The sequence below is a fragment of the Equus przewalskii genome, chromosome 17 (genome assembly GCF_037783145.1).
Source record: "Equus przewalskii isolate Varuska chromosome 17, EquPr2, whole genome shotgun sequence".
Classification (NCBI taxonomy): Eukaryota; Metazoa; Chordata; class Mammalia; order Perissodactyla; family Equidae; genus Equus; species Equus przewalskii.
The window spans coordinates 50,452,427-50,465,470 of record NC_091847.1 but is presented as its reverse complement, the minus strand read 5'-3'; the positions used below and the strand labels follow the sequence as shown (position 1 = coordinate 50,465,470).

General features: G+C 35.2%; 1 protein-coding gene across 20 annotated transcripts in view; it reads right to left on the bottom strand.

Annotated features, from left to right (window-relative positions):
• DYNC1I2 (dynein cytoplasmic 1 intermediate chain 2) overlaps window positions 1-12,830 on the bottom strand; it is a 51,461-nt gene extending 38,631 nt beyond the window's left edge. For 8 of the 20 annotated variants that reach the window (XM_070580155.1, XM_070580152.1, XM_070580160.1 and 5 more), the window contains exons 1-3: window positions 12,609-12,830; window positions 11,174-11,290; window positions 8,540-8,657 (exon numbers count right to left, since the gene is read on the bottom strand). In XM_070580155.1, coding sequence (XP_070436256.1) covers window positions 8,540-8,657; window positions 11,174-11,281 — 226 coding nt within the window. In that variant the 5' untranslated portion in view covers window positions 11,282-11,290; window positions 12,609-12,830. Of the gene's footprint in view, window positions 1-8,539; window positions 8,658-11,173; window positions 11,418-12,247 lie in introns of all 20 variants that reach the window. The other 12 variants (XM_070580154.1, XM_070580156.1, XM_070580163.1 and 9 more) reach the window with 5 other exon arrangements.
• Window positions 12,831-13,044: the final 214 nt, after the last annotated feature.

Genomic DNA, 13,044 nt, shown 5'->3' with positions numbered 1-13,044 from the left:
AGCTTAGAAGAAAAAAAACCATAGCTAGGATGTTTGTCTCCTGAGATACAGTGGTTAATTCTTGCTTAAATTCCAAAGGACTATAAAAACATAATCCAGTGTTTCTAATTTTGTGATTAAACTCTCAGAAACAATGACAAAACCAGATCACCTTCATACAGTTCTCAAGTGCATAGGCCTGTGCTACGTGCTGTGTGTGTAACTCAAAGTAGCTAAACATGACTTGTATGTGAAGTGAAAGAACATGAACGTCTCCTAACCTCTCTTAGGCTACACTTCCACATCTTTTTGTCCACCTCTCACTGTGAGCCTTCCCCTAGCCTAAGTGCCAACTAATAGAAGAATAACAAGTAACATCTAACCGTGGTTTGCCTATTGTGCTGTAAGCAGAAATATGTGTTTCTTAAATTAGAGTGAGGGACTACACTACTTTCACATGAAAAATTTTCAAAGAAGAAATTTTATATTCTTTAAATTACATACTTAACTTCATGCTTAGGAAAATAATTTTTCTCAGTACATAATATTAGAAATATTAGAGGAAAATAGTAATATTTCTACACATCTAATTAATTTATGGTGAACTATAAAATCCTTTTCCAGTTTAATACCTTTATTCCCCTTTCTGGTCATTTGAACTATCAATGATCCCACTCAAGTTCAAGAGTATCCTACTTGGTTAACACTACATTTAAAAAAAATGTTACCTCAAATTATTTACGGAAATAGGTTAAACAGTAATTATACATACATAAGTAAATACACTAACATAGCCATTTCTGAAATAAAAGTTTCAGAAATAAAAAATAAATTACAGAGTGATTCTACCAAATTATCACAGTTTCTCAGCCAGAAGCAAAATAAATCACTATGACTTCAAATTTATAATTAGATAAAAATCTCCATCCCAGAGCTATATTCTTCCTGCCAAAAGACAGTTTTCAAGCCAGCTGATGGAGAGGACTCACAAAAGACTCAAAATTATTATCTGGCCCACCAACTTCATCTTGCAATAATAAATAATGTATACCACAGAAGGGACAAACCTAGAATAAGAAAATTACTATCACTGAAAAAGGAGAAATGTTAATAGGAAAAAAGGGAATGGTGACATTATTTGGTGACTACCATATTTTAACCCAGTTAGTCTAGAAAAATGAAAGAATACAGTAACTGCACACAAAGGCAATGCCACTATACTCCCAGGCTCTAACAAATGACCACCAAGAACAAATAAATGCACGCATTCAGGGAGGTTAAAAAAACTGAACTCATACCCTCTCACAATCTCAGAAAAGACTCAATTCTAGAATTCATTTTTAAAGATGGTTTAAGAGTCCAATCAACTTTGAAAATAACATAAGTTGTTACTAATTCGCTTCCGTCAAGTAAGTGAGATATTATTTGCTTACTAAGAACAGCAATTCAATCAGATTATCTTTACTCCACAGTTCTGTATATAAAATAGCCTAAAACAAGGCTTTAAATAGTACAAAGATAAAAGATTTAATACAAACATATGTGAGTATGTGAACGAATTTAAGCTTTTTAGAAGTTTAGAGCAAAGATATCTATTTCCTTCTTTGAGAACCAAGGGAGAAAAATATCAAGTAAACTGACAAACAAATATACCCAGAGCATTCACTGATCATGTAAGTAATACTGAGAGGCTGTGACTCTCATTCTATAGGATAAAAGGCCAATCAAGAAGGCCCTTCCTGCCAGCTTAGATCTTGGCCTTCCAAGGATATAAAACTAACATTGCCGCCTTTTGGCCTGTGAAGAAAAAAATAGAATATTTTTAAGCCGCAAAGGACATGGGAATGGACCTAGATTTAGAATTAGAATTAAGTTCAAGTCAACCACTCGAGACTATACAGAAGTCTGAGATGAAGGATTGGCACACAGCCCAATTATTTTTCATGTAGAAGAAAACCTCCAGCAAGAAGGGGCTTTTTTTTTTACCAGGAAGGACCTAGAAAAAGCGCACAGCCAAGGAAAGTGAATGTAGGGAGTGGGAATGTTGGTAGAAGTGATCGAAATGGAAGGAGTGAGCTCCTAAGATAACCCAAAGTTGTGAGGCCTCTTCTAGCTCAATTATGATACTTGGTCCTTCAACACAGTCCGTGTTACAATAATGCCCCCTTGTGGATACAAGTGCTCCTAGTCTGGAATATTAATATTTAAATACTCGTTTTTCATACCTTACTCTTTTTGTCCTGAAAGGTGTTGCTTTAAACCTTAACTCTCTGAAATACTAATTTCTCCCTTTTCTATGGCCCCTTCTCCTGATAATGAAGTTCAAATATCCTCTACTAATCTCCCCTAATTGTTTCATTTCCTTTACTCTCTTCAGTGTAATTCAGAGTACCAGATAAATTTTTTTAATGAAATTATTAAATAAAAATAAAATTTTGTAGTATTAAAATACTATAAGGAACGACTGTTTTAAATTAGGCAAAACTGAAAAAATGACTTGGATAGGGAAAGCATTCTATCTAAAAACCAGATTCACCAGTTATAAGAAAGTACTAGGAATGTAATGTACAACATGACAACTAGAGTTAACACTGCTGTGTGATATACAGCAAAGTTGTTAAGAGAGTAGATCCTAAGAGTTCTCATCACAAGGAGGAAATTTTTTTCTTTTCTTTTTATTGTATCTATATGAGATGATGGATGTTAACTAAACCTACTATGGTAATCATTTCATAATATATGTAAATCAAACTATCATGCTGTACACCTTAAATTTATAGTGATGTATGTCAATTATTTCTCAGTAAAACTGGAAAAAAATCAGATTTAAAATATTCAAAAGTTATCAGGAGAGAGTGTGAAATAAGTAAAGCAATACTTATTTGGACTAGCAAATTTCTTTTGTTTCTTCCTAATAAAAGAAAATCCAGGTAATAAACTACCACACTAATCAAGGTACTGTTACCCTAATGATACAGACTTATGCTACAGAGTAATTGGTAATATCTGTTTTCATCTCTCTACAAGATGGTTAAAGCAGTAGTTAGACATACAAAACGAAATTCACTTTTTTTTTATCATCAGTGTTTAGGAACTCCATATTTGATATAACATGTCTTGAAGTTGTGCCTAAAATTAACTTTCTTAAGACTGGCCACATAAATTTAGTTTAAAAAAAAAAGAAATCAAGCCATACCTCTTTTATGAAATATTCACATTTCAATTTCCACTACATATTTCCTAAAATCTAAAGATCAGATTTTGTTGTTGTTGCTTTTAAAGCATACGGCTTTTATTTGGCCTTACCAGGTAGAAAGACATATGACCTAATAATCATTGAACAAACATTTAAGTGTCTAACCTTTGCTGGGCACCAGGGATAAAAATGTAATATACTGTCCCTGCTCTCAAGCAACTCTGATAAAAAGCAGTCAAATGACCAAATAATCTACCAGCAAAGAGAAGCCAAGAGAGGTTTTACTAGCTATATCTTTTTCAAAAGACAAATTCTTTTCAGTAGAATAAAAAAAAGAAAAAAGTCCATTTTAGGAAAACAATAGATTGATGTTTTTAATAAATCCTCTTGAATATTCTAGCAGTGTTTTTATACTTCTACAATTTAAAAATGTTTAATAAATACATTCTGTAGTGAAATAAAAAACAAGTATCCATCCTGGGTCATAATATAAAACGTATTTTTTATTATGGGTTACATTCAAGAAATTTTGACAGCCACTGCCCTCATCTGTATCTTGTATCCTTCAGGCCTAATTTTAAATAAATCCTGGAAAGATCTTTAGGCATCTATCAGAACATAAGATGGTGGAAAACCACACAACTCGTTTAATGAGGCTAATATAACCACTACAATAAAACCAGACAAGACATAGTAAAAGGAAAAAACATTACAGGCCTGACTCTTTTATGAGTACAGATGAAGAATTCCTAAATAAAATATCAGCAAACAAATCCAGCAATGTATAAGAAAAATATTAGCTCATAATTAACTTGAATTTATTCCAGAAGGTAAGCATGCTTTTACATTAGAAAACCTACCAATATAAATCATGTTAATACATTAAAAGGGAAAAAAAAACACAAATGTTCATCTCAAGATATGAAGAGATCTGTAAGTTTGCTGTAAATACTTTAGTAGTTTTAAAGAATGTTCAAATCCTTTGTGAATGTGGGCTGGACTTAAAGACTCTCTTCCAATTGACAGAATGTGGCTGAAGTGATGCTCTGTGATTTTCAATGCTTAAGTCATAAGAAGGATAGCTTCCTGCTGACTCTCTTTCTCTCAGATTGCTCACTCTGGGAAAACCCAGCTGACATGCTGCAAGAATACTCAAGCAGTTCTGTGGAGGGGCCCAGGTGGATAGGAACTAAGGCCTCCTACTACCAACCAACACCAACCTGCCAGCCATGTGAATGAGCCACCTTGAAAGCAAACCTGCTAGCTCTATCAAGCCTTCAGAGGACTACAGCTCTGACTGACATCTTGACTTCAACTCCATAAGAGAACAGAGCCAGAATCACTCAGTTAAGCCACTACCAAATTCATGACCAGCAGAAACTGTGAGAGATAAATGTTTATTATTGCTTAAAAAACATAAAACTGATACAAGAAGAAATAGAAAACCTGAGTAGTTTTTAAAAAAACCTGAAATGATGAATAACCCCTGCTTTCCACCATTCCCTGGGGAAAAAAAAATCATAATCCCCGGAGTTTTACAGTTGAACCCTACCAAGTTTTTAAAGAACAGATAACACCTATCTTTTACAAGCTGTTCTACAAAATAGCAAAAGGGAAAACTGTCCAGTTTATCTTTAAACCATAACCACGACTGTCACTGAACACGGAGAGTACAAGAAAACTACAGGCAAATTTCACTTTTGAGTACACATACAAATATCCTAAATAAACTATTAGCTAATCTACTTTAAAAATACCCACAAAAAACCATCTGCCACCCCTGGACATGACTATTAATAATTAAAGTGAAAAAAATTAAGTATGTCTTCTGCTTTTCTAAAAAGAAATGCATTTAGGGTAACCAAATAGCCTAGTTGCTAGGAAAAGCTCCCCTTTACAGAATTCCAGCCAATAAATGTAGAAGGAGTGATGGAATTACAAAAACAATTTTCTTAATTAAATAACTGATTAAGATGAGGATCATCAATAGATATGTATTAAAGCTATTTGGTGAAAAGTTGATGGAGAAATAAATATTCATGTGATGCCAAAGTATCACCTCCAGATATTACTTGCTAATCGTTAAGAAGAAAAAACTTGTAATTATGTTGGAGAAAGCTGGCTGTCACAATCAGAACACAGTAATCAATCTTGGCGTCACTAACAGCTCAACAACCTGACATGTGTGCTACTGATGTGATGCAACATGAAGTACACAGAATCATCTATGAGATATTCCTGCCAAAGATGTTCAACCTGAAGCTAATCAAGCTTTCTCAATCTAATTTCCAGTTTAAAGGAAACACAAGGGTCAGAGGAACAAAAGCTAAATGTGAGAAAACCATCAGACAAAGCCAGGAAGTGGGACGTTCTAGAGACCAACTGGCCCACTCTCTTCAGCAAGTCCATAATAAAGGGCAAAAGTAGTATGTACGGACAATTTTCCAGACTTAGACTAAAATCATATAACTAAAGCAATGTATGGTGCTACAAGATTTTGGAGGGATAAACTAATTTTTTTTTGAGGAGAAGAAAAATTTTGTGAAGCTAGGGCTATTTTGAAAAAGGGGGTGATTTTCTACATCAGAAATTAGGATATAACACAAAGCCATGGTGATTAAACTGTCGGTTAACAGCATAGAATCAGACAAATAGATCAGCAGTGAAAACACAGAGCCCAGAAACGCCCATGAATATACGGGAACTGATTGTATGACAAAGTTGACATCAGATTCAGTGGGGGAAAAGGCGGACTACCTAATAAATGGTACTGAGAAAATTAGCTAACTACATGGAGAAAAATTACATTGGAAGCCTACCTCACACTGTGTTCAAAAATATAACCCAAATATCTAAAGGTGAAGGCTAAAACTATAAAACCTAATAGAAAAAATGTAGGAGAATATATTTGTGTCCTCAAAGTAGGAAAGGATTTCTTTCAGAAACCAAAAAGCACACACAAAAAAAGGGTTATAATTGCTAGAGATCACCATTATCAAAATGAAGGATTTGAACATATCAAAATGAAGGATTCTGTTCAGTGAAGGATACTATAAACAGAGTTAACAGGTAATAGACTGGGAGAAGGTATTTTTAAAAAGACTAAGACAGGGCCCAGCCTGGTGGCATAGTGGTTAAGTTCATACATTCTGCTTTGGCAGCCCGGGGTTCACAGGTTCAGATCCCAGGCACAGACCTACATGTCACTCATCAAGCCATGCTGTGGTGGCACCCCACATACAAAACAGAGGAAGACTGGCATAGATGTTAGCTCAGGGCCAATCTTCCTCACTAAAAAAAAAAAAAAGACTAAAACACACAAAGAAATCCTCCCTAAAATATACAAGGAATCCTACAGCAAGATAAAGAACCCCAATAGTAAATAGGCAAAGAATATGAATATAGAATTCACAGAAGGGAAAATATAAATGGCTAATAGATATATGAAGAAACAGTCAACCTTGCTGTGAACAGATTAATGTATATCAAAACACTGTAACATATCACTTTACATTCATCAAGTTGGCAAAAATTAGAAAGTTAGATAATATCAAGTTATGATGTGGATATCACAAAATAGTTACTTTCTCATGCACTGGTAGTAGGAGAGTAAACTTTTATAGTCATTCTTGAGAGTGATATGTAGAACCTAATAAATATAAGTAAACCTATACACAATAACACAGTAAGTCAATTTTTGGGAATACACCCCAGAGAAACTTTTCCACAGTCCTCAAGGGGAAAGAACATATTCTTTGCAGTGTTGCTTTCAATAGCAAAGCAGAGAGAGAAGCAATCTAAGTGCCTATCACTGGCAAATGGATAAGTAAAATATGGTATATGATGGAATATTATAAATCAGTCAAAAATAACTAGATCTATAAGTAGCAACATGGGTAGATCTCAAATGCAATGCTGCTTGACAAAAAGGAATACACAGAATGAGATACACAGCACGCCATTTATGTGTACAAAGCATATACACAAAGATATATGAAACCTCGAAAAATGTAAACAAATGAAGGACAGATCAAAAGGACATACATTAAAAATGCAAGAATGGGTACTTAATGCAAGACTGGGAAGGAGGATGGAACTGGAAATGGGGAATGAGGGAGAAACATACACATACAAATAAAGAACAGTCTTTCAAGAACCAATGATGGAGGTGGGCCATGAATTGAGAAACATGAGCAAGTGAATTCAGGGAAACCAAAGCCCTAAAGAGAACAGAAAAGGAAAAAAAGCCTACAGGAGAAAGACAAAAGCCAAAGGCACAGGAAAAATGATCACTCAAAAACTATACAACTAACAAGCAACTTGGTTTAGTTACTAGCGTATTTTTTTTAAACAAAAGTATTTTGATTCATTTACCTTTAAAACTGCAATATGCAACATAAGCTTATTTAAAAAAGGACATAAATATTAATGTATTTCAAGCTTCAAATTATACCAATAAGGAAAAGGCAAATGAGCTGAAAGACATAACAATGAAGCAGACCATGACATTAACCAGCTTTTTCATCGTGAAACCTTTTAGAAACATCAGCTCGAAAAACAGTTACGTTGCAGTTTCACAACAACAGGCATATAGAAGTTACTATGTCCAGTATTTGTCCCCTGGACTAGATGGAATTAACCCACAAACTAACCTTGAAATTTTAGGTCCCTAAATGACAAAGGCCATGTCAAACTAAAATGCTATGTAACAGCACCCAGCTCAGAATTATTTTAAGTAAGCATTGAATGTTTTCTGATATGTAACTAGATTGTCCTCAGTACCTCTACTTTTCAGCTTTTTGGTCTAGCACTGCTATCAAAATGAAGAGCCCAGAAAAAGAAGAAAATTAAGTCAAATTACTGCCAAAATAAGCTACCAATACTATTTCCCTTATTAGCATTGAGAGCAGAAGGCAATAAGCTTCTCCTTCCACTCCTATACCTTTGAATGCTAATATACTGTTAGAACTTTGATTCATCATACTGCTCTTTAACTTACAGAAAGGAATACAGAGTTAAGATCAGGAATCACAGTCAACTTTGAGCTTAACACAGTATGGCACAGAAAATTTGCTCAACAAATGTTTGTTGAAATAAATTACTGATTTAACAAGAAAGTCAACTGGCTGTTTAGTATATGTTAATAAATATAATTAATCTTGCAGCTCTTTTGAACAAAATAACCATGTCTTAGCACATCTGAAACAAGATAATTCCAAATAAATTATAAGATTAATGACTTTTAAGAGACACAAATAAGAAAAATATACAAAGTATATTAAGTCAACTCACTCATCTCAGGTACATCTGAGCTGAAAAGAATATACACCTATCTCTTATCAATGGATATATTCTTATCCTTACCAATGGGGGATTCTGGAGTTAGCCCCATGCTTTGAAGCAATGCTTCAGCTTCTCTTCTTTTTTTTTCAAGATCTGACTCTTCTTGCACAGGAGCGACTGCTTCTTTCTTCTGATCAGTCTAAATTTTTTAAGTTAAAAACTTAAGTTTATATATGGTATGAACATTTCTATTTGCAAAATAAATCTATTTTAAAAAAGAAAATTACAGGTGAATATCACTGATGAACATCGATGCAAAAATCCTCAACAAAATACTAGCAAATCGAATACAACAATACATTAAAAAGATCATACACCATGATCAAGTGGGGTTTATTCTAGGGATGGTTCAACATCTGCAAATCAATCAATGTGATACACCACATCAACAAAATGAAGAATAAAAATCACATGATCATCTCAATAGATGCAGAGAAAGCATTTGACAAGATACAGCATCCATTTATGATAAAAACTCTGAATAAATTGGGTATAGAAGGAAAATACCTCAGCATAATAAAGGCCATATATGACAAACCCACAGCTAATATAATTTTCAATGGAGCAAAATAAATGTATTTTAAATAATTTGCTAACACTATATATTTTTGGGGATGGACTTAGTTTTGAATACACATTATAGTCATCAAATGAAAATCATTCTCAATAGAGTTCTACTAAGTAATCTCCAAATGATATGTATTAAATTGATCCATTTTTATATGTAATCAAGGAATTTCCACAAAAATTTTCCTAACAGATAAATTCAGAAAGTAGCGTCAACTTCTAATTATCTACAGCATGAAATTACTATCCACAGTCAGGAATTGTGGACATCTCCCTCAGTGGCACAAAGGCTTAGATATAAATATCACAACACTATGAAAAAAATAAGGTGGAATTAGTTAAGAGGTAACAAAGTTTAAGTAAATGGACAATTTGATTTGTTGAAAAAATTTAAGTACCTCAAACTTCTACATGAAGTCTTCATTGTATTTATGCAACTTTATGCAGAGGATGTTTATCAAAAATTCACCTGGAGAAAGGTTTTCATTTGTATATTTTAAATTATAGGTCTTTTTTATGATAATAAAAACATGGTTGGGTTTGGAAAATTAAAATTCACTTTGGTGTAGCACAAAATATTTTTTGTTATCGAAATTTCTGTCAGTTTTTATTTCAGCCATTTATAGTTTTAGCAAAAATCTTCCAGTTAAACTAGCTTAGCCTCAATACTCTCCCAAACTTCTCAAGAGAAATTTAAGCCTTGAAGAGAAAAGTTTTATATACACACCTCAAATGCCTATTTCGACTAGACAACTAATACTCGTAAAATTGTCTGCAGTGAATTGTGTCAGTCATAATATTCTATGATACCATTTTAACTTAAAGAAATCATCAGAAAATTTTATCAAAATAGCCAAACAGGCTATATTATCAAGTTCACACTTTACCTATATATAACAATATATTAGTAGACTCATTAGTACTATTAAACTACTCTTACAATGTTTTATAAACTGTAAACTAGATATTACTAGATGTAACAGATATCCCTTAGAGGCCACTTATGGCCATCTTCAGAAAACAAAATCAAATTTGCTCTCAGCACTGAAAGATTTAGGGCTATCGATACTACTTTGGCTTTAAAATGGCTCTGCCAGTCTGACCCTTGACTCTATCAGTTAGCTTTTAATCAAAGAGCAAACTTAAAGCTCTAACCCTCTTGTAATAATGTATCACAGAAATGTTCAGAATAAACTAGAAAATTCTTCAATTACAGTCTTTTACAGCATCATAGTAATGTTGCATATAAATTGTACCTTCAACATTTTTTGCTAGTGATTTTTTTTTCTCTAAGAGATTTCTAGAAGTCTTGGCTATTGTTTAAGTTACCACATAGAAAAACATGTTACTAATGTCACGCTTAAGACAAAACTATCTTACACTGACCATTTAAAACGTATCTGTGGTAAAAGAATACAAATCTGTCTACAGAGTTTTCATAAGGACAGGAGCAAGTAAAATATCTCCAGCTCAGGACAATGCATATTTGCCATACATGATGAAATGGTGATGCCAAAAATCAGAAGACATAAGTATCTGGTCCACCTTTATGGTAGTACCAAACGCAGTAAAAATATTTCAATGACTGACTCATGATAAAGGAGATAAAAACAAATCCTCTAATCAATTAGATAATCTATTATATATATCTCTTTGCCATTATCTATTCTGACAAATTATTGTTCAGTTCAGACTAGTAAAATATTCAGACAAATAAGCGAAAAATCCAAACTAATTTATGATCTATATGCCATGTTTTATGAGCTATTACAAGGCAGATGTTCCCTTTATATAACAAACATATTCCTAGAAGACTAAATATGTAAACTGAACTTTTATAAATCAAATCCTGGAAACACAACCTATATGAGATATTTTTATTCAGTATTAAAAAAATCTTATTTTAGTTATCAGCTTTGTCATTTTCACATACCTGGTTTCTTTACAGTAAGATTCACCTATAGTGCTATATTCGCAGTCACAACTGCTGGATTTTTAAGTATTCTAAAAGTACTACATAGAAGTATAAGTACTTGAAATAACTTCCAATTGTTTTATATCAAGTTTATTTGAAAAAATCAAACGTACCTCCTTTTTCTTCCTTTCTTCTTCTTTTCTCTTCTTTTCCTCTCTGATTTGGGCCAACCGCTGCTTCTTACGTTCCAACTCTGCCTTTAATTCACTTTTGTCCGACATGTTTGTGATCTGAAGAAGCATATAATCATTTTAATTATTATTATATTGGTAAAGCAGCACTCTTTAAAAAAATTAGTCTTTAAGAAGAGAATTGTCTCAAGAGACCATGTAGTTCAATGCCATCTAAAGATATAAACTACTTTAAAATAATGGAAGCATATATATTACTAAGACTTGAAAAACATTATAAACAAAGGTATATAAGAAATAAATATTCAGAATTGAGCACAGTAGCTAGCACACAGTAAACTCTCTAATGTTCACATGCCTAAATTTAACACAATGTCTCTGGCTCTTAAAAAAGAGGACACCGTTTGGCACTAAGAAGCTCTTAAGCTAAATAACACAGATCTAATCTATTCCCAGAGTTTTGCATTCATTCCCAGAAATTTGATAGAAACAACATGCGGTCAGGCAGAAAATTCTTGTAAATTCGAAAACTGCCATGTAACAGTAATTTACATTAATTTACGTTATATTAAGGACAAGCAAAACACAAAAATCACCAGCATTAACTGTCAAATATACTAAGTTTAAGTATATTTTGGGTCAAAGTCCAACAACAAAGTCTGACCGGCTGAACTACACACAGCTGCCCGGCCCGCTCATCCTCACTGAGGCCGGAGGCTCCCTGACTGACATGGTCACTTAAAACTCCATGGAAGGGAAAGTCTGTGGAATTCTGTGCTACAACCTCCGCGCTGGGGCACTTCCCAACATACACGCGGTGAGGGGAAAACACTGTCTACACAAGCAGTAACGACTCTTATTTATGAAATGGAGCAAGGCGAAAAGGAGTCCCTTCTCCTCTGGGGTCACGGCCAAGAGGGCGCGGTCTAGGATAAGGCGCCCAGGAGCCGGGGCCAGCGGGCGCCGAACAAGCCTCGAGGGTCCTCGGGCCCCCTCCCGAGGGTCAAGAAGGGAAGGGAGTGGACTCGTCTCCCCGGCCTTCCAGAGCCACTGCACCCGGCTCTCCCCGCCACTCCTTCCCCGAGCCGGGAAGGGCGGCGCAGTCAGCAGAAACTGCCAAGGCGTCCTTTGAGTCCCGACATGAGACAGAGCAGAAAGAGTCAACGCACCTGTCAGGCGACGGGATGGAGAAGAGTCCGCCCGCCTGCAACTTGCCGGTAACGTCCCTCTCCTTCGCCCCCAACACCAACAGTCGCCGCCACTAGCGCCGCGGCTTTCCGAAGCACACAAAGAGGGATGGGCGGCGGCTGCTACGGCGACAGCTTAGGGACAAATAGCTTCACCAGAACGAGTTCGCTCCCGGAAAGAAAGGATGGGGCCCTGGGGCGGGAAATTATAGCCCCCCCCCGTGACTTACCTGTGTAAAGCAGAAGCCAAGAGATGAGACAAAAACTCCAACCAGACCCGAAGCCCGAAGTGTTTCTGCTTTGCCCCAAACTGGAAGACTACGCCTAATATCTCGGGCTGGATAAGCAACCACCGCCCTCGCCGTAGAGACTGACACGACCACGGAGAACTACAAGCCCCAGCTCCGAGGAAACCTTCGTGCGGAGACCAAGGCATTCTGGGAGTCGTGGTCAATTGTACTCGCAAGGTATGCTGGGACATGTAGTGTATCCTAGTATTACGGTTTCCCACTTTGAGGCCCTCTTCCTTCAAGATTCCAACCAGAAGATTTCAGCCCTTCTGTTTAATGTATTCTCGTCCGTTGTTCAGTACTCACCATGTTGTATGTGTTATTACATTGGCCGAATTTTAAGAATTATTTTCCAGTGGTGAACCTGTGTGTTACA